This window comes from Curcuma longa, chromosome 10 (assembly GCF_044706935.1).
Source record: "Curcuma longa cultivar G26 ecotype Majalengka, Jawa Barat chromosome 10, ITB_CL_G26_1.1, whole genome shotgun sequence".
NCBI lineage: Eukaryota > Viridiplantae > Streptophyta > Magnoliopsida > Zingiberales > Zingiberaceae > Curcuma > Curcuma longa.
Genome location: NC_133870.1, coordinates 9,560,627 through 9,583,571, shown reverse-complemented (window position 1 = coordinate 9,583,571; position 22,945 = coordinate 9,560,627). Strand labels below are relative to the sequence as shown.

At 34.6% G+C, this 22,945-nt stretch overlaps 1 protein-coding gene and 2 non-coding genes across 4 annotated transcripts; all 3 read right to left on the bottom strand.

Moving 5' to 3' along the window:
- Window positions 1–317: 317 nt before the first annotated feature.
- LOC141836794 (U6 spliceosomal RNA) lies at window positions 318–420 on the bottom strand. The gene has a single exon (XR_012602510.1). It is a non-coding gene; the product is annotated as a U6 spliceosomal RNA (small nuclear RNA).
- A 5,802-nt stretch (window positions 421–6,222) lies between these two features.
- Window positions 6,223–6,325, bottom strand: LOC141836793 (U6 spliceosomal RNA). Its single transcript, XR_012602509.1, has one exon. It is a non-coding gene; the product is annotated as a U6 spliceosomal RNA (small nuclear RNA).
- A 542-nt stretch (window positions 6,326–6,867) lies between these two features.
- On the bottom strand, window positions 6,868–22,895 carry LOC141836218 (25S rRNA (cytosine-C(5))-methyltransferase NSUN5). 2 transcript variants are annotated; one of them, XM_074723658.1, is made up of 13 exons: window positions 22,599–22,895; window positions 21,127–21,185; window positions 20,938–20,988; window positions 20,432–20,567; window positions 18,615–18,703; window positions 16,445–16,543; window positions 15,293–15,346; window positions 14,543–14,687; window positions 9,614–9,675; window positions 9,330–9,417; window positions 8,213–8,296; window positions 7,374–7,535; window positions 6,868–7,265 (listed from the first exon to the last, which is right to left on the bottom strand). In XM_074723658.1, the coding sequence occupies exons 1-13, from the start codon at window positions 22,834–22,836 to the stop codon at window positions 7,045–7,047; spliced, it is 1,488 nt and encodes a 495-aa protein (XP_074579759.1). In that variant the 5' UTR covers window positions 22,837–22,895; the 3' UTR covers window positions 6,868–7,044. The 2 variants fall into 2 exon arrangements, with proteins under 2 accessions (XP_074579759.1, XP_074579760.1); XM_074723659.1 differs by lacking the exon at window positions 20,938–20,988.
- Window positions 22,896–22,945: the final 50 nt, after the last annotated feature.

Here is a 22,945-nt window from a genome sequence, read left to right as displayed (position 1 = left end):
TGAACGTCAACAAAGAATTGTTTGTTTTTGAACTGTTTCTTTCAAAAACAATCTACTGCTTCCATATTCCAATTAGACTTTGCTACTTTAAAACGCAAGTAAAAGGCAAAGAATACGAATGAGAATCACGAAAGCACATTAATGCTGTAAAGGTTTTGAGAGGGAAAAAAAGTTCTGGGAATTAGAGTTAAAGATAGGGCTTAGGGTTTACAGGGAGAGACAAACATGGATAACGAAAGATCAATAACAGTATAGAAATGGCAAAAACACCAGTAAGAGCAGAAGCAGGAAGAACCGATTACCTTTTGCGAAGAAAAAAAAATTTGGACCATTTCTCGATTTATGCGTGTCATCCTTGCGCAGGGGCCATGCTAATCTTCTCTGTATCGTTCCAATTTTATCGGATGTCTCCGAAGAGACAACTCTTGCATTGCGACCAATCTATAAGAATGGCAAAACCTAAAATAAATGAACGATATGGGACTAAAAATGCACATTAGACAAGTTGCCCTCTTTATCGGATATTGAAGTAGCACCAGTTCCCAACCTCGAAGAAACGAAACATACGAGAAGAGGCGAAAATCACAAGATTTATTCGAAAAGAAGAAGAGGACAGAGAAACGAGTCGCAAGAGACGAAGAGAGACACCTGGAACGACAAAGGACTACTTGTTAATTTTTCTTGTCCACTTGGCAGATGGCATCTGTACGAGTGGTGTATTCGAGAAACTGACACGTCATCAACTAATGGTTCTCTGATAGAGAGTTTATTTTTGTTATATTTTACTCTCATACATTATTATTATTATTATTATTATTATTATTATTATTATTATTATTATATATTTGAGTTTCTCTATTAGCATGATTTAAATTAAACAAGCTTAAATTACTCATCTTTAAATATAACACTTTGAAATAGCCACTTGTTATTAAAAAAGAAAGTACACCCTAACAACTGCAATACAAGACATGCCAAACAAATGAAAATTGGAAGAGGCTTCAGAAAAGTTTGTGCCACTGCAACAAGCTTTATCTTACAACGAATTCAATAAAACATCTAGCTGGGCAATAAGAAATCGTAAAGGGACAAGGCATGTATCTATTCTGTCTCATAAATTTCTTGGCTGAAGATATCATAGCCTGTTCCCTCTGTTTGTTTTCCCAGATTTCTTGACAAATAATGCAATAAAGAATCCTTCGGTGTCCTCTTTTGGATCGGTCCTTAACAAGTGCTCTGCTGAGAATAGGAAAAAGAAAGGTTAGTATTGTGAGCATAACATAATTTGAACTAGTTTCGGAAAACTAGTAGATGAGAAACGTTTGTTACTGACTCCTAATTTATACTGAAAACAAGTTCTTCCAAGTTCGCACAGTAAGAAACCAGACAAAACTGAAATGCAATTACTTATGACTACCTTTTCTTTTACTTTTTCAAATAAACAGTGTGGTATACCAAACGTTATTAAATAAATAAGAAACAAACTATAAGCTGTTCTGAGTTGAGATAGTAAGCAACAGTAGCAACTACTTAACTCCTTGATTACCATATTTCTAATGACCTTGTGACAACATTAAACTTCATCATACATTCTACAGTAATTTCTAATGAATGATTTGGAGTTTCAAGCTAAAAGAAAATTTTCCCACATGTTTTATAGAAACAAACATGAATTTTAATAAAACAAATGCACTTAAATTCCCTGTGATGATACTGGACCTTGTGACAACATCTACATACATTCTATAATTTCTTGATATTTATGGAAACAAACATGAAGCAAGATGATACTAATCTTTCTGCTGAAATTTTCCAGATCCAGAACATGATGGAACAGAATGGCATGGTCTGACAAACCATTAAAAACATAAGAGACTCCTATAAACGAAGCATTCCATTGGCACATCATTAACATAATTATTTAAACACACCAATTGGAAATTTGTAATTTGGTTCCCCAAAGAAAATAATCCTGACATATTCCAAAGTGCAAATCACCTGATGTAAGTTCACTACAACAGTTTTATGTTCAGAAAAATACCTCTTTGAAGAGAGGATCCCTTGTATTTTTGTCCAAAAAATCACCATGCATGACATCCACATCTTTTTATCAAGTTGAGGAAAAACTGTTAGATATCTTATGGCTTGACAATTAAAAAAAAAAGTTGAAAAATCTGCAAAAGATGAATAACGATCAAATAACTGTAAAATGTAAGAGAACTGAACCCCACTTGGGGTTTGGGAAATTGATGTCCTAGTTTATTCAGAAGATTAATAAGTGCACTTAATTTAATTAACTTATGATAGTACCATGGTAATAAAGATTGAAATGTTGACAAAATCAAGCAACTCTTACACTATCAGGTTAAAGATAACCCATTATGGTAAGGCTCTAAGAATGATTTCAAATTTACACCATGTTTCCTACAATGGATGGAAGGGGGAAGAAAGGTAGCTGAGAGAAAGCTGAGCTGGGACCTACTTTCTCTTTACTTCTTTGGAGAGAAATGGAGAAAGAGAAAGAAACATGGAGAAAATCAATTCTCTCTGTTTCTGTTAAAATGTTTCCATCTAAATCGAGGGGAAATATACAAGAGCCAACTACAGCAGGCTGCTTGTTTTTATCATCCCTAAAGCTCAACAATCTCCTTTACACCTTTAAAATTTACTGATTGTCTAGTCAAAGAGAATTCTCTTAATCAATAGCATGGTCAATATCATTATTTGTGCAATTTGACTGATTTTGATTTATGAGGTAACTTCCCACCTCCAAAACTATTGTTAAAGTTTTTAAACTTTAAATTACAAGGAATCTGACTGAATTGGTGAACTCTGGATAATACCAGCAATCAGTTGCAAACAGCAGTATTTTTTTTTTTTTTTTTTTGCTTCAGCAGGCATTCTTGTCGACTCTAATACTTGGATTTTTCATGAAAACCTCCTATACCGGTGTCTATCGAACACCCAACACTTCAAGACTACCATCCCCATTGATCACATGTAGATATTTTTTTTAGAAAATGTGATGTCTGATACCTAGACCATACCCATTAGAGTCTGTATCTGAATTTGAGAAACATAGCTCCTCGGCTGCATAAATTGAACTTGGCGTAGCCTTTGGTCCAGAAGATGTAGCACTTCCTAAGAAATCACTGATCTTTCAATAACTTCAATTGAAAGCTTGTAATTTCTTGTAATGAATTTTGAAGTGTCAGTCTTTTATAAATTGATTCACATTCTAACTTCACTCATAATATTACTTTCATATTGGTCAGAAGATAATCTCCTTTGCTTGTTCTATAGCATGTAACCCATACTTGGATAGATAGAGATTCATGGTCTTCTGCATTTGACTTGTAATATTTCTTTCTTTTTCTTAAATGGACAGTCATCACCTTGTTTTTCTCCATCTTATGCACATGGTCAAATTACAAAAGAGGATGGCCAGATGATTAAACCCTGTTGTTTATGTATTCAAACAAACATTAATGTCATTAAGGAACAATTATTTGTTAGTTCATCACCTTTTTGGTTACATAATTATTATCGGTGTTGGGCAACAGGAACATCACTATAAGCACTACATTGTTCGATATGAATAAGAATGAAATGTTTGAAGTGTTTGCTAGTATGAACAACCATTATGCAGTGGAACATGGTGACTCATAATGAGAAAGAATGGCTAAATCATGTCCGATTGCTTTACAATCTACATTCTTCTGATTATCAGTAATAACCAGGTTCACACATAGATAATTGAATTTGCCACAGAGTTAGAACAATTAAATAATGCAAGATGAAAACACATATCGCCGTACCATTTTCTTATGAGCAAAATCATAATTCACAATGCTCACAAGATGTTACAACTCTTCTTATGACAAAGACAACTGGCACAATTCCTTCACAATACTAAATATATAAAACATAATTAGCCAGGATTGCAAGTTTAGGTCATCAGTCAAACAGATGTTTGTTCATAAACAACTAGTAAATGATGAAACATTGAACATGCACATTGACTAAACAAGAGAGCTTCACATCAGCATTGCAATAAACCAAAACACATCTTGAGGCTTTCAATTGACTTCCTAGGCCTGTGTTATTGGGATTTATTAACACTGCTAACAGACACTTAAGTACTAGTTTGTTTGTTCTAAGTTTCTAGACTCAAACATACGAACATTATTAACATTCAATCTATGCCATAGAGTTATGTTACAGCTATAGATCACAAAATCAACATAGAAAAACTCCACAAAGGTTATTATAGGTACATCACATGATGTCAACCCTCGAAACCAGATTCAAGATTGCTAACCATGATGCCCTTGCGGGTGTAGCCGAGTTGATACTCGGGTGGTAGATTTGCAACAATAGAGAAAGGTTTGAATCCCCACGGGTGCATGTCCTTGGGGAATTAATTCCTCCCACCTAGGAGGCCACTCGGTACCATGATTTACCTCCCTTCCATAAGGCCTTAGGGAGGACAATGGAGGGACGCCTGGGGTGAGTGTTATCACCTTTTTACAACAAGATTGCTAACCATGATAATTAGCAGCCTTAAAAAATACTGGAAATTTGATAAAGATCGACTTGCTAATTGCAACTTAATATAAGAATCCAGTATTGATGGCAACCAGTAAGCCTTGATGGGATTAAACAACCTTGAACATCAAAAGTGCACAAATTTGAAGTAGATGAGCAATCATATTAATGTTATTGGATGAAATGGTAATAAATAGATTCACATGGAAATTTCTTTTTCTTATATCGTTTCTTGGTAATGTCTAAATACAAAGGGCATGAATTAAACAAAACAATTTCTCCTAGCATGGCAAGTACATATAATAGTCACGCCCAACAACCCTGAAACCAAATATTTAATCTCCTAATGAAATTTCATCTTCTAATATCCTGTGTTTGCAGTTCCTATTTCTAGGGTTGTAAACAAGCCAAGCCGAGCTAAGCTTTGAGGTGTTCAAGCTTGTTTGATAAGGTAACTGAGCTAAACCAAGCCGAGCTTAAAATGAACCAAGCCATTGAAATGATTGTTCAAGCTTGCCTTGGTTTATTTTTTATGAGCTTGAGCTTGGTTCAAGCTTGACTTGAGTTTGATTTGTTATGATGTTATCGAGCTCTCAATTCAAGCTTGTTTGATTGTTTGAAATTTTTACTTGTTTGATTGTTTATTTAGTTTGATAATTCATACTTGTTTGTTCATATTAAAATTTTCTTTATTTATTTAGCATGTTGATAAGAGTTTTATTAATGAACATGATTCGTGAACGTTGTTTACGAATGTTGTTCACAAACGTTGTTCACGAACATTAACGAGTTAAACACATATGTGTTCAAGCTTGTTTGTTTAGTTTAACGAGTTGTTCAAGCTTGTTTATTTAATTATTCTTGTGTCTGTTGAACGACCATAAACAAGCTCTTACCAAGTCGAACACCAAGCTTGTTCAAGAACGTTAGGTTCATTTACAACCCTACCTATTTCAAATGAACAACAAACGATCACCAGCTTTAACAATGAGCCATAAGAAAAACAACACATTAATATCACATAATTCAGCTTGTTGGATAGAGACAACATACTTTATTAAAAAGTAGGAAGCAAATAGACTGAATATAATACTCTTTGCAAGTAAAAAATCTGTTTAAGAACTGTTCAACATATCTCAATAGTGTTCTACTTAACCGGGTCACAGGCTGTGCACTTCGAAGTTGTCCCATTCCCATGGCCATGCAACGCATCCAATAAGATTGCTACTGAAACGGAAACAATGAACGTCAAAAAAGAATTGTTTTTGAACTGTTTCATGCTCCAGATTTGAGAAAAGTAATATGATCCTTAAGCAAACAATATACTGCTTCCATATTCCAATTAGACTTTGCTGCTGTAAAACGAACTCAATAAGGGGCAAAGAAAAATCACAAGAGCACATCATGAAAACTAAATAGAAACAACAAAACATCGAAAGAGAGAGAAAAAAAATTCTGGGACTTAGAGTTAAAACTAGGGCTTAGGGTTTAATCTTTTCGGTGGAAAAAAAGGCAAACATGGATCAACGAAGATCAATAACAACTTCGCAGGAAAAAAGACATTACAGCAAAAATCATAATGCAGAAGTGTGAAGAAGAAAAAGAAGATTTTGCAAAAAGAAAATGGCAAAAATATGAACATAAGCTGGAAGAACCGATTGCCTGCTGGGAAAAAAAAATTTGGACCATTTCTCGATTTATGCGTGTCATCCTTGCGCAGGGGCCATGCTAATCTTCTCTGTATCGTTCCAATTTTATCGGATGTCTCCGAAGAGACACCTCTAGCTTCGCGACAAATCTATATGAAGGGCAAAATATTAAAGAAACTAACGATGCGGGACTAAAAAATGCTTATTAGACATTTTGCCCTCTTTGGATATTGAAGTAGCACCGGTTCCCAGCCTCGTCGAAACATGCAAGAAGAAGCGAAAATCACAAGATTTATTGGAAAAGAAGACGCACGAAAGAAGACGAAACGAGATACCTGGAACAACGGAGGACTACTTGTTAATTTTCTTGTCCACTTGGCAGATGACATGGCAGATGATTTGTACAAGTGGTTGATTTGAAAAACTGACACGTCATCAACTAATGGTTCTCTAATAGAGAGTTTACTCTCATACATTATTATTATTATATATTTGAGTTTCTCTATAAGCATGATTTAAATTAAACAAGCTTAAATTACTCATCTTTTATCTTTTACGTGTGTTATTCTACTATGGAAGACAAAAATTCTGCCTGGAGTTTGTGATGAAATTTATTTTGCAGTCTAAAACATCAAATTTAAATCTATAAGATGCTAAAATAATCTCTCACTTATCAAATAGCCACTTGTTATTAAAAAGAAAATACACCCCCACAGGTATACAAGAGATGTCAAACTTTGTGCCACTGCAACAAGCTTTATCTTACAAGGAATTCAGTTAGATGAGCAAAAAAGGTTCTATTCAAGCTACCATTTCAGAATTTAAGCATGGTCATCCAACTACCATTTCAGTGCTTTATTTTCTTGGATCCTTGCTTCGTCAATCGTTTATGGAACCAAAATGCTGATAATTTACAAAAGGGATAAGGCGTGTATCTCTTCTGTCTGGTAAGTTTCTTGGCTGAAGATAGCCTGCTCCCTCTGTTTGTTTTCCCAGATTTCTTGACAAATAATGCAATAAAGAATCCTTCTGTGTCCTCTTTTGGATCGGTCCTTAACAAGTGCTCAGCTGAGAATAGGAAAAAGCGAGGTTAGCATTGTGAGTAAAACATAATTTGAACTAGTTTCACGAAACTAGTAGATAAGAAACGTTGTGTGAGTACTGGACTATACTCACCACCTTCAAAGACGGGCAGGCCGCGGTGAGGCCACTGTGGGAAAGGAGTCACCAATTCAAAGTTGAGCGACTTTGCAAAAGGGAGGACTGATTTAATCACATCTTCATTCTCTGTTTGGTAAACTGAGCATGTGCTGTACACTACTCTTTCGACTGCAGGAACTGTTAAAAAAAAAGTCATCTCTCGACCAACATAATATGACAAAATTTAATTCAATTAACTACTTAGTTGCTACAGTTTTATTTTTATAAAAAATAAAGGCAAATTTTTTTTAATCTAAATTCATCTAAGCATGGTTCAATGCATGCCAAATTATGCTAAGTGTCACACAACATTATGCCGAAATCATACCATTCCATCTGAGGACTGGAAGTCCAGCATGGAATGATACTTTTAAGCTTAACCACTAAGTATATAGTTGCCTTCTTTCTTCTTCTTCCCCATCCTCCATCTCTAATTGGCATGGAATGATACTTTAAGCTTAGCCCCTAAGTATATTAACTGCCGTCTTTCTTCTTCCCCATCCTCCATCTCTAATTTGCAAGCAACACCATGTGTCAACACTATGGCAGAGTTTGATAAAATGTATCATTTCGGTTGCCAAATCTCCGGCACAGCTCAAGTTTTAAACCTTGGTGTGCACACGTGTGAGTTTGAATGCTACTATGAATAGCATCAGTCATCATCTATAATTACAGTATGTTAATAAAATATATTAAAATACAAACAAGCACCTGAAAATTAATATAGTATTCTAATAATATATTATCAAGGACTAGGAAGCTATAATGCAATAAAGAAAATAAGTCAGCTTGAAAGTTTCACGGGAGCAACTTACATGAGAGTGCATGCAAAAGAGCTTTTGTTTGAAAAGCAGCGAGCTTCTTGACTCTGTCACTCTTGCAAGCAGCAGCATCCTCACCTATTCAACAAAGAAATAGCCCAGAAACATAATACATCAAATAATAATAATAATAATAATGCAAAAAGATGAAACAGTATAAATAAATCATTTAAGACCAAAAAATTCAAGATAAAAACATGGAATTTTCACATATAAACCACACCCATGACGTCCGACTATTTTAATGGAATTAAAATGGCTGAACAAGTATTCTATCTCCAAAACTGCTGGCTTTCATAACTTAAGGGACACATGAACAATCCGCTTAAACTCTTAGTTTTCACCTTTTGCAGCTTTCCTTACTTGAGAAATAGCAACTACTTATTTCCTTGATTACCATTTTTCTAATGATATACAAGTCAATTAGCATTGCCATTGGTGATTCTCCTTGCAAGTATGTTATGATCTAATTCTTGATGTCATAAACGATGCACTGACCACATTAGACTATCCTTTGTCCTCCTACAATAATGAAATTTTAATAGAGAAACACCCAACAACAAAAGATAATGAATGATAAAGCGTCGAGATGAGGTTTTAAGCTAAAAGAACATTTTCAATAGTAGAATGTATGTATTGCTTAACGGCACGTGCTTTATACATTAATCAATATAAGGAGGAAAATCATGCAAACATCATATTGACATCTTCCACAATCAAAAGATTAAAATTTTGTTACCATTTGTTTGACTCTTAATTTATACTGAAAACAAGTTCTTCCAAGTGTGCATAGTAAGAACAACAAAACTGCATAGACTTGTGACAATATTGAACTTCATTAAATAAATAAGAAACAAACTATAAAGTGTTCTGAGTTGATATAGTAAGAACCACGAGACCTTGTGACAACATCAAACTTCATTAAACAAACAAGAAACAATTATACTCCCAAACCAGGCAGGCGGACACAAGCAGATGCATACAGATTCAAAAAGGCATACATTCTATAGTTTCTTGAATGATTTATCAAAATTTTCCCCTTGTAGAAACAAACATGGAATTTTAATAAAACAAATGCACTTAAACTGCCCGTGATGATACTGGAATCTACCTTTTTCATAGGATGGAAGGAGATGATCTAATCTTTCTGCAGAAATTCCAGATCCAGAACATGATGGGTCTAACAGAATGGCACGGACCTGACAAACCATCAAAAACATAAGAGACTCCTATAAATGAGGCATTCCATTGGTACATCATTAACATTATTATTTAACCACACCAATAACAAATTTGTAATTTGCCTCCCCATAGAAAATAATCCTGACATATTTCAAACTGCAAATCACCTGATGTAAGTTCACTACAATAGTTTTTATGTTGAGAAAAAAATACCTCTTTGAAGAGAGGATCCCTTGTATTTATGTCCAAAAAATCGCAATGCACAACATCCACATCTTTTTATCAAGTTGAGGAAAAACTGTTAGATATCTTATGGCTTGACAATAAAATAAATAAAAAGTTGAAAAATTTGCAAAACATGAATAACATGCTAATGATCCATCATCATCGTGGCCCTCCACACCCTCAGATAACTGAAAAATCTGGCCGTTTTTGTAAGAGAAATGAGTTTCCCCACTTGGGTTTGGGAAATTAACATCCTAGTTTATTCAGAAGATTAATAAGTGCACTTAATTTAATGAACTTATGATAGTACCATGGTAATAAAGATTGAAATGTTGACAAATTCAGGCAACTGTTACACTATCATGTTAAAGCTAACCTTACACCATGTTTCCTACAATGGATGGAAGGGGGAAGAAAGGTAGTTGAGGGAAATCTTAGCTGGGACTCATTTTCTCTCCACTTCTTTAGAGAGGAGAAAGAGAAAGAAACATGGAGAAAATCAGTCCTCTGTTTCTGTTAAAAAAATTTCCACCTAAATTGAGGGGAAATGTACAAGAGCCGACTTCATCCCTAAAGCTGCAACAATCTCCTTTACACCCTCAAAATTTACTGATTATCTAGTCAAATTCTCTTTATCAATAGAATGGCCAATATCATTATTCATTTTTGTTATTTGACTGATTTTGATTTATGAGGTACCTTACCACATCCAAAACTATTGTTAAAGTTTTTTAATTTTAAATTACAAGGAATCTGACCGAATTGATGAACTTTGGGTAATACCAGAAATCAGTTGCAGACAGCAGTAATTTTTTTGCATCAGCAAGCATTCTTGTCGACTCCAATATTTGAATTTTTCATGAAAACCACTTATACCATTGTCTATCGAACACCCAATACCCAATACTTCAAGACTACCATCCCCATTGATCACATGTAGATTTTTTTTTAGAAAATGTGATGTCTGATATCCAGATCTATACCCATCAGAGTCAGTACCTGAATTTGAGAAACATGGTGCAGCCTTTGGCCCAGAATATGTAGTACTTCCTATGAAATCATTGATCTTTCAGCAACTTCAATTGAAAACTGGTAATTTCTTGTAATGGATTTCGAAGTGTTAATCATTCATAAATTGATTCACATTCTAACTTCACTCGTAATATTACTTTCATATTGGTCAGAACATAATCTCCTTTGCTTGTTCTATAGCATGTAACCCATACTTGGATAGATAGATATTCATGGTCTTCTGCAGTTGACTTGTAATATTTCTTTCTTTTTTTCTTAAATGGACAGTCATCACCTTGTTTTTCTCCATCTTATGGACATGGTCAAGTTACAAAAGAGGATGACCAGATGATTAAACCCTGTTGCTTATGTATTCAAACAAATATTAATGTCATGAAGGAATCATTATTTGCTAGCTCATCACCTTTTTGGTTACATAATTAATATTGGCATTGGGCAACAGGAACATCACTATAAGCACTACATTGTCCAATATGAGCAAAAATGACGTGTTTGAAGTGTTTGCTAGTCTGAACAACCATTACGCAAAGTTTGAAGTGGGCACATGGTGACTCATAATGAGAAAGAATGGCTAAGTCATGCCTGATTGCTTTACAATCTACATTCTTCTGATTATCAGTACTAACCAGGTTTACGCATAGCAAATAGAATTTGCCACAGAGTTAGGACAACTGAATAATGCAAGATGAGAGCACATATCGCTGTACCATTTTCTTATGAGCAAAATCATAATTCACAATGCTCACAAGATGTTACAACTCTTCTTCTGAGCAAAGATAACTAGCACGATTTATTCACAATACTAAATATATAAAACACAATTTGCAAGGATTGCAATTTGTCAATATGGAAGCATGTAAATATCTTTGGCATGAAAAATACATTGTCTAAAGATTGGTTAATGCATAGATTTATTCAAAAAAAAGAGCATCTGACTCTATGTTGTAAGCTATATTACTTGAACTTGGGTACTAGTATCTTATACATGCATGTATAGTCCAAGAGCCTATGTGCATAAATGTAAAGGGTAAGGACCTATTTGTATTATTTATTTGTCATAATACATATATAAAGATAGAGGCTACCTAGATATTCTTATAAGGAATTTTTCCCTTAACATGGCATTGGAGCTGGAGCTGGAAGTTAGAGCTCGTCATTTGTTTCTTTCTCCTCATCCGTGTGCTCGTGTTTTTCTATCACCCAATCCGTGTTGTTCATCTGTGGTGAGAACCTATGTCCACTTCACTACTACTTCCATCCCACTAACGGCTACGATCCACTACACTGCATCTATCCCATGTTTGTTGCTGTATGTCTTTACTGGTGCACATGCATGCCCACTTTGTTTTTGGGGTGATATTATTCTCACTACATATTATCTCATTAAACCACATATCATTCTCCACTCTTCAAAAGCAAATTACCTTCGCTATTCTCTTTCCACAAGATGTTAAATATTTTGTAGCATGAGTCTTTAAATGATTTTTTTGTTCACCTAGTATTATCATGATAAGTTATCACGAGTCTTTAAATGTGCTTTCTTTATTCACCTAGTATTGTCGTGATAAGTTATCTTCACGATCTATCAACTGCATTTTCCTTTGTTATGCAGATTTTATCCCTTTGAATGTGGCCTTTATCAATCCTACTCCTTTCTTTTCATCTAAATCTTTTTATGAGTCAGTGCAGGATTATTTTCCTCTCTATAGATGTGACACCTCCACCTATGGACCTTTCACCATCTCATCTTGACTCACCACTTGCTCCTTTTGTTGTTGTTAACCCATCATCTGGGGCACCCCTTGCAGGTGTATAGTCAACGAATGCGCCTTAGAGACACTCAAGTAGCTCCCTAGATTCTACCACTCTCCAACTGCCAATTGTTGTCCCGGATCCCTCTTTAATTTGTACATTCTCATTGTCTTTCAAAAGAGTGTTTCACTTCTCATCATCCATTTACTTGCTTTATATCCCATGCATTTTATCACCCAAATACGCAACCCCAGGAGCCTATGTCATCATCATTAGGAGACAGCTACAAGGACTCTATGTTACCTAGAAGGTACTCCTGGGAAATATATCATTATTTCATAATCAAGATCATCTTCGAGTCATCGGGTACTCTCATCGGGGACTCTATTGTAGGTTTTCCTACAATAGATGATCTATACCTGGTTATTACATTATCTTAGGAAGTAGAGGAATAAGAAGCAAATAATGGTGGCTAGAATTAGTGCACAGGAGAAATATAGGGTCATCACCTTATCAGCATGTGAGCTTAATTAGGTTAAGCATGCTATGACCAAGATAGAATATGCCCTAGAGCTAATGAAATTTTTTACTGTGATAATCAAGTTGCAAGGAGTATAGCCTTGAATTCTGTGTTCAATGTGTCCGATGAGAGGATAAAGTATATAAAGATTGATTGTCATTTTAACGATCACTTAGACTTCTTGACCAAATTGTTAAGAAGGCCTAGAGTTGCATATATTTGTAATTAGATAAATTTCTACAATGCCAAAGGTGGAGGGTTATGGGCCATGAATCTATGTGCAAATAGGGAAAAGGACTTCTTTGTAATGTTCATTTTTGTCATTTTACATGTATAAAGGTAGAGGAAACTATTTAGAGTTCCTTACAAAGAACATTTCTCCATAATAGATTAGTTCTAAAAGTCTTTTATATAAGGACAATTGGGATGTTGCCAAGTTGGTATCATGTAGGTATCAACATTGAGAGTGAGTGTTGGAGTATTGAATGTCTAGCACAATACTGAGGGATTAGATGAAGATTCTGAGTTAGGTTGCAAGTCATTGCTGCTGCTCACAATTTCTACCAAGTCCACGCACCATCTATGTTTTTTAGTTAAACCAATAGATAAATCACTCTTCCTAATGATATCCAGATTGCTTGGGGATTTGAATTTGATTTTCCATTTTTTTCTTTTCTTTTTACTTGGCTTCCCTCTAGTTCCAATCCATCTTCAGTTGGCATCACATTATAAAGAGTTCCTACATTTCCTACATCTTGAGATGCTCAACTACTGCAAATCACAATTCCTATTTGTATTTTTTTTTTAAAAAAAACTACTACATGGAAATAACTTCAAGCTGAAATATCATGAGCTACAGATGATTCTTTTGAAAAGCAAAGGTCTCTAATAAATTAAAAATACAAAAGTGAGATTATCAACAGACAATGGTGAATTTGTGAATGCTTTCCCAAAGTATTTGAGTTTTAACCTTCAAAGCACTGTGAAAGAGCAAAAAGGTGTTTAGTAACTACATTCTCAAAACTATTATAGGGAAGCAGAAACTCAATGGAAGATAGCATGGTGGATATGAAAAACAGTGTTTTTTAAATCCGATTTAAATAGTACATGTCAAACAAATTTGTAAATTGGATTTAGAAATGATTTCCCAAAGTACTTTCATAAGCACTTTCGTAGTACTTTGGGAGTAATAAGGTGTTTAGTAAATACATTCTAAAAGCATTTTATCTCAATGCACCACCTTCCTAAGATCATTTCCATTTTTAGAGAATAATTCTGAAATACACAGTTTCCAACAAAATGATCATATATATTAAACTATTAACTAATAATGTATTAATATTTAAACAGTACAATTGTGATATTATGATAAAAGGGAATTAACAAAAACATCATGATAAAAATTAATAGTACTTATCAGATTAATAATGATTTTTTAAATTAATATATTAGTAACATATTGGTAGCAGTTCGAAGATAACAAAAAACGTACCCATGTCACTAGAAGATACATGGTGATAGTTCTGACATAATAATATAATATTACATGCTTGGGAAATAAGTAACATTGCATTTCAAATAAAAAATGGATAAGAAGATGAATGAAAGGATACTAGGAGCTCCAGATCGTCTAATTGTCTCTTCTAAGGTTTTAAGTCTGTCCTCATTCAACTCACACGCTATGATTTTACCCTGCCCTTTCATAAGTGCTGCAAGATGGGCGGTTTTGTTTCCAGGAGCCGCACAAGCATCAAGAACCTTCACAAGCAGAACATAATGGACTCTTATAAGTGTATCATTTCACAATAGAAAATGGAAAATATAAATATGGTCACTGGAGCAATATCTTATTTGTCATATTGTAATCTAAAATGATTCAATAGACACATTCCAATTAAAGCAATCTCAAGAACTTGTCTGGTAGTGGCTTGAAGAACAGGCCAACAGATATCAATCTACTATCTTACTACAAAAAGATAGACCAGAACTTATGAAGTAAGCATTTGACAAACATACCAGTATAACTTTTCTGATATCAGATTAGATATACCATTAGCCATGATTGTGGAAAAAGAATCAGGTCATTCTAATCAGCAATGACTAGAGATTGCTAAGTTTACTAATCACACATCAATGAACAATCTATTTGATTATACAAGGTGAACAAGATATCTTTATGAATTATGACTACTATAAATATGTAATATGTAGCATTTCTTTTCACGTCAGTGATCACGTCCTTAAATCATTTTTCCAAACAAATAAAGAGAGAAAATTGGAAATTGATATGGTATTCAATCAAGAGTCATGCAAATTAAGAATCCAAATTAAACACTTGCATTAGATTAGTAAAATGATCATACCTTCCAGCCTGGTATAGGATTTAAAGCAACTGCTACCATCGAGCTTGCTTTGCCCTGAGAGAATGTGAAAGAACTAAAACAATAAATCTAATTAACTACCCATGCAGAGCGCTGAAAAGATGGAGAAAGAGATATTGAAGATATAAAAAGAATGAAGCAATTACAGCTAACATTTTTAGCTCATCAACACTGAAGTCCACTAGCTGGTTTTAACATAGGATTAGTTCAAACAGCAATTTCATTTCTTCTCTTAGTTCAACAGAGTCCAAAAAAATCCAATCAAATTTGATAGACCCATTGTGGCAACAGAAACAAATACATTTCCTGTTGGTTGTTGTAGCTCTACTAACTGCAGGTTAGACAAATGGCACAACAACCAAAACTTTATCGCCACTAAGTGGAGTTAGCTATATGAATCCTTCTACGTCATTGGACTCTATCCTCTATTATATCCTCATCTATATTTAAATAAATTTTATTCAATTTTATCATTGCTAACCAAGTTTTTAAATAATTTATAATATGACTGTTGATATATCATCTCATACTGTGTGTTCTGCGTCACATACATAGGTGCAACACACATATGCTGGCCCAGACCTTTATTGAATAGTCAAAATGCTGAGAAAACCCCTCTTAATGTCTATCCATAAATGGCAAAGAGATATCCTTGAACTATATTTTAAGTTTCCATATATTACCAAAATAGTAGCCGACTCCACCTAGTGGGATAAGGCTTGGTTATTATTGTATATATTACCAAAATAGCATTCTCATTGTAGTTGCACTTCATTTGGTTCTTTTACTCATTCTCTGTATAGCAATTCATGTATTGTAGCTGATGTCATAAAAAGGGATTCAAGTCTCATGTTGTTGTTGTACTCTCCGAACCTTATATATTATGAGCATAGTAGTCAATAGTTGTATCATTAACAATATATATCTGTATACATGTATTTATATATATTAGTTGATAACTGTGATGCTTACTGATTCCTTTCATAATATTAGATTGCTTCCGAATCATTTTAAATTGTGGTTCCATATCCAAGCAAATCATTATTTCAGATATAAAGTAGGATGTTGTGCATATACTACCAAAAGAAATAAATAAGGTAAATTGGCAATAAAAATTGTGATTTAGGGACCCACCTGTAACAAGATGCTTCCATTCCGAACTAAAGGATGATCGTGCAAATCAAGACCAGATGCAAGTGATAGAACATCTGGGATAATATCGTCCCTTGAAACCTAAGGCAACATATCAATACTATGAGAACTTGTTTTGTTAAAAGCACCTAGAAGATGAGTGCAAACAATTAAAAATCAGTAGAAAAGCCAAGAGAAAGACAACTTTGCTACCTTCTAAAGGACATGATCCAGTATCAAATAACCACTTAAGATCAGAGAGAGTAGAAGCTGTAGTTTATATCAGTGAACTGATCCTTCTTTAGGTAAAAGAAATTACAATCCAGTAATTTTTTGAGCAGTGGATATTTCAGTCTTCAATTCTGGATGATGATGGATTAGGTGCGATAATAAGACAGCAAAGTTTGACTTTGCTGATAAATGATTATCAGTGAAAGTGTCCTATATTTTTATTCTAAAGCCCTAGCATCGCTCTTTGCAGTTGGCGTAGAACCCCTTAGTACTGCCATCTTTGTGTCACTGCCATGACAACTCCCTTTATCTTAGACAACTGCTAGCACTTTCATGCTAGGATGGGAGCCTTAGTTGTGTGGACCAAGTAAAAGTGGAGCGAAATTTGTGTGACTTCAACGAAGATAAGAACTGCATTAAACTGAATTATTTCACTCAAAGTTATTATTTTTGTTTAATATAATATCGCAGGGAAAAGGCAACCTAACAAAGATTAAAATTACATGCTTTCGTCATGAAATGAAACTCCTTCCATTGTGACAATCAGTGCTAAAACTAGTAATGCATAAATTATCACTATACATGTGCACCCCAGTCAGTTAATTTCTCTGTGTCCCATGTTTGGAACAATTATCCATGGTCATGGAATGTAACCAAACAGTCTAGTGACTCAATGTCGTACTTAACTATTGTAACTTAATATTGTACCTAACAATGACAACCTTGACAAAATACAAATTCTAGTTAACTTGTGATAAGTCTTTCATCAGTAACTTGGTTCTCATTTATGTTCCACAAAGTTCAAATAATAAGCCTACTAATCAAAACATTCACAAAAATTCTTCTCAAGATTAAGCCATACAAATCATCCTTATAACCAGCCAAAATCAATCATTACATTAATTATCAATAAATATGGATTTAGCCATTCAACTAAAATAGAGGTTTATCCCCATAAAGTTATTTTTTATTAGTAAATTTCTTCTTTAGAGGCTTTGTAGCTGTTACTCGGCCTGATTTGACAGGGGCAGAGAGTGATTACTAGGGCAGAAAGCTCAGCTAAGGTGCCACAACTGACAGATGACGCAAGATACGAATGGACTGAAATCCACGCTAAAGCACTGAAAGTGTTATTGGTCTATGAGTATAAAATGTCTTAGATTGATTAAATATGCATCAATAATGAGGTATCTTTAAGCTCCTTGCCTTAGTCAAAACCAAAAGGCTAATGAAATGAAATGTCAATCAAATGGATAATAGTAATACCTCAATATTGCCAAATACATGTGTGTTACATGTTGGTATAAGACCATGACCCAACTAGTAGGTGTGTGTGATTCGAGGATGAACCAACGAAAGCTAGTGAGCCTGCACAATTCGGTCTGACAAGGACAGGGAGTGATAGCTAGGGCAAAGAGCTCAGACAAGGCATGATTCTAGCAGGCATCTAGGCCACATGGGCAGGAACAAACCAAAACACACACCAACACATGAGAAGGGTGAAATGACTTAATAGATTAAATGTATACTCTTAATAACGAAGCGTCTTTTGGTGAAATTGGTTGGGTTCTCTATAAGAGATCCTTAGTTAAATGTGTTAAGTATAAAGCAAATTAACCTTTCAGAAAGCTCCTCGCCTTGGAGTGCAATTCCACTATGGATCAAAATTGTGAGGCATGGTGGTCAAAGTGGACAACACCAAAACCTTGTCAAGTACATAGTGTATTGCATCTAGAATCAAATTTGAGGTGGGAACACACTGAAACAGTTTATATGAAGACAATCGAATGTATAGGTAGTTATGAGTGAAAATCAAATATTGACAACATACAATTAATGACTATGATAGAGTACAAGAAGATGAATAAACCATGAATTATATCACAAGAAAGATAAGTTCAACTCTAATTCGATAAGTTTAAGATGTTTACAAATGAAATACCATTATATTTGTTTTTCCTAACTCTTGCATCACAACTTCTGCATCCACTTTGAGTGTGTTTATACGTATATACCTTGGTTTAGAAGCAACTGCAATAAGACACATATGTCCCATAAAAAAAGAAAAGAAAATGAGGCACGAAAATTCAAAAACATTAAATAATAGGAACTAGAGTCAACTTGAAAAAGATGAAAGAAATTAGGATCATGTAATACATATGCCCAACAAAAAAAACGAAAAATAAAGAGAGATATGGAAATATATAAACACTAACAAATAGGAATTAGAGTTCACTTAAAAGAGATGAAAGAAATTAGGACTTGTAGCCTTTTGACCACTTAAGACATTCAAGCGATCCTTATGAGCTTAGAATCCAGTTAGGAATTTCTGGCTTTGAAAACATCAACTAGTATAGTCTCAGGTGTTTGGCATGAAAAATGGCTTGCGCATTTAAAGAAAACTTTAGCTTCAGAAACAATTCACTTCATTGCAAAACTAGAATACTGTTTGCAAAACCACATTGCAAAACTATACAAAGTGCACATGTATAAAGTTAATAATAAATAGCAATATAGATGCAAGACCATTCTGTAGGCATCCACATCATCATCATCAGTAGTAAAGAAAGCAAAAGTTTGAATAAACACAAAAAGATTGCAGAATGAAATATTGTCATGGCCATGGAAAAGAGAAGTACCTAATTGATTCATTCCTTAATTATCATTATTTTTTAAAACATAATTCAAAGATTAAGATTCACATAAAAAATTACATAGTCATAGGTGACCAAAAAAATTTATATTTGACTAATTCTAAACTGATCACCAAATTAGCCTGCCACTAATCATCCCTTTGCTTTGGATCTCTTCTCCACAACTCAGACTGCAGCGATCTTGAACAGGAGGACATCATTGTGAAATTCTGAGAGAGGCTCATTGACTTCATGACCACTGTCTCAGTTGTCAGTGGCTGAAGTGTCTGGTTTCATCTTGGTCCCCAATGGCACCTCGATCTACATCACCATCATTATGGCTTGGCTAGACAAGCGAGTTGCCTTTGTCAGCAAGATCAAAAATGATGAATGCACCTGCATGCTGGCCTTGTATTCCAACACTCTTGACAACATTAACATCCTATTCAACATTCACATGCACATAACTCTTGTTTTTGTAACCCTTCAACCTGATAGCATGCACAAGTTCATGTTCTACTGAAGCAAGCACCTATATGCCCCTCATAACCCAACTACTAATAAGACTTGCAGAGGACTGCCGTGGACTACTGCAGTAGAGAAGGAAGGCCCTTCTTGCTCTTGCTCTTGCTCTTCTTCCTCTTCCTCTTCCTCTTCTCCAGAGTGTTAATAACTCGATGTGTGTGTGGCTAGCATGAGGTAGCAAAGCCCATGTCATCATTCCTGTGTGTGACGGGTGAGACACAGCAGATGGCAAAGAATGGAATGAGAATGATGGAGTTGAAGAACCAGAAGGCATTTTGGAAGAAAAAAAAAGGATGTGTCCATTTGTTCTTCCAACCAATTTCAGAGGATGTGAAACGGGGAATGAAGTAGGGGCTTGATCTGCCCAGTTTCCTTCCTCTCCAATCCATTTAGCCAAATAAATAGCAGGAAGGATAGAAAAATTAAGAATTCACCTTTCTTTCCATCCATTCACTAACTTATTTGCCAAAGTAGGCAAGGTTTCATAATTATACTCCACTACTCTCCTAAGTGTTCTTTTTGACCAGCTGTTTATCATGGTTGAACAATAAACAAATACCCAAACTCATCTCACAAACAAGAAGCAAAAATAAAATAATACCAGGAACACAATTATTTTGAAGTAAATCTTCAATCTTCTTGACTTTCCGTCTTGCACAAATCTTTGCCAAAGCATATTCTAGCTTATTTTTGTGAAGGGTAAGAAATTTCTCAACTGCACCAGCCATTGCTATTTCCTGGTAGAAAACATATAAAAAGAAAGAAATATAAAGATGCAGAAATCATAGTATGTATGTCATACATTAATTTTTAAGGGTGATTTGTTATCAAGTTACAGCAAATAGAATAAAAGTATGAAATATGGGAAAGCATGAAACTTGGGTAAAATATATCAAATAAATGATTCCATCACCAATTTGCATCAAGGAAACAACAAAATACAAAACGTAAGGCATCTTGTCAGCAGTTCAGCATAATATGTAAGGCAACAAGGCTCAAAATTATCTAACATATTTTCTTCATTATAGAAACAAAAAAAAAACTCCAATTAATGATAATGATGATGTACATTAAGTATTAAAAGAACCTGGTATATAAAGCACTGACCTGGCCAAACAGAATATCATAGAGAGTCACATATACCAGTTCCTCCTGCTTCTGTTAGAGGAAAGGGAAAAATAAACTCAACATCACAAGGTGGATAAGGCAATTTATGTAACTTTGACTTAAAATATAGTGAAAGATAGGTAGAACAAATAAATATGTTAGAGAATGCCATGTGTACATTTCCATCACCTTCCACTTGCTATTTAGAATTTGAGTTGCAACTAAAACATCTTTAATAATTGGTAGACCTGTGAACAAAGCATCAATAGGATTTCAAAATTTTGTTATGCACAACCTGCAAATGACATCAAAAGGTTTTAAACTAGCACACACAGGTTTCAGATTATAATGATTTAACTTAGGTGTAGAAGGATTTTCTTTTAGATCATATACTGGCAATACTTTTTCCTTTTACAAAATAAACTATTTAAAAAAGTATCAATATTGTTCATAATTTTGGAATGGATCTAATATTAGTACAACTTAGTATCTTGATTAAAAAAATTCAATTCCGAATAGAACTCTAATGCAACACTTCCAAATGTGTAATGCAACAGGAACTATTAAAGTTGAAGGGTAATGTAAATCCAATGATGTAATCTAAGAAGTACTAAAAGGCAGGAGTGTATCCATTAGTAAACATATGATAGGATAGGCCAAATGAACACCAAAAAAAAAAAAACTTTAAGCAAAATTTCGTGGTACTGCAAACAAAATGAACCCTAAAATGGTTAAGTAATGTTATTCGAACTTGTGCTAAATTTTGTACACCATAATTATACATGGGCAACCATATATCACACATGCCACAGAAAGTTAAGATTGACATTGATATATGGAGTGCTATATAGATACTGTTGGACATATTCTACATTTGCATAATTCCATGCAACGAACAGTATAGTAAAATTATAAGATTAGAAAATAAAATGAACGTTGGTCAAACACTTAGATGATTTTTTTAGTATTTTGTGTTAACTTAGTTGGAGAAAGAATGATAATCACTAATCAGCAGAAAGTAGATACAAACAATATTACTCTTCCTGCAGGTAAGTTGATGGAAAAGCTTGAAGGCAACTCTCAACACCAACTAGAGCAATGAAGATAAAGGATAAAACATAACAAAAAACACTTAAAGCAGCATAGACGCATAGAAGGCTTTTGACCATATAGTAAATGATGAAATCAAGAAGATTAATTGTAAAAACTACAACATACTAAACAAGAAGCGATAACAAGATACACGTTGAGGCTTGAGAGGGCAAAATTTTTACATATAACAAATTCATCTTTTCTACTAATAGCAATTAAAATATACTAAAACAAAAAATAATCTATCAGTCTATGGATTTGTGTTTCCAAAAATAAATAACCCATAGCATGTTAGCAACTATATTGTCATTCTTATAGGACAATCTTTTCAGATTTTGAAAAACAAATAGTTTGTCTAAGTGAAGCTAACCACCCCATGACAGTTAATCAGAGGAGGGCGATCAATTTGATCCCTACAGCTCAGCAGTAAGCCTTTTCACAGGTAACTAGCCACACATTTGTATCACATACCACTGAAAACCTAGAAGACTATTCAAAAAAAAAAAAAAGGAAACCATCTCCAAATGCGAGGAAGGAAAGAAGGGTAGGAAAAGAATGCAGAGGCGTACACTTGAGGGTTTGGCAGACAAGGGCGAAGGTAGCTTTCTTATTGCGTACAGAGGGAGAGTAAACGAGGGATTTAATGGAAGCAGTGGCGCGGCGGGCGGCGTCGTCCTGGAGCACCCGCCGCAGTACCCCCGCCGCCTCCCTCCTGGCGAAGTACGCCGACCGCTCGGCCCCGTTTCTGCTGCTAATACGGTGATTTCTGGCGACATTTCCTTTCTTCGTAGGAGGAGGAGGCGCCATGGTTCACTCCGCCGGCGCGCCCTACCACCGCCGCCACTGACGAGTTTTCACCTCGTTCCTGAAGAAGATCCAACGTTACGATTAACCCGATATGTATCACAAAATCGTT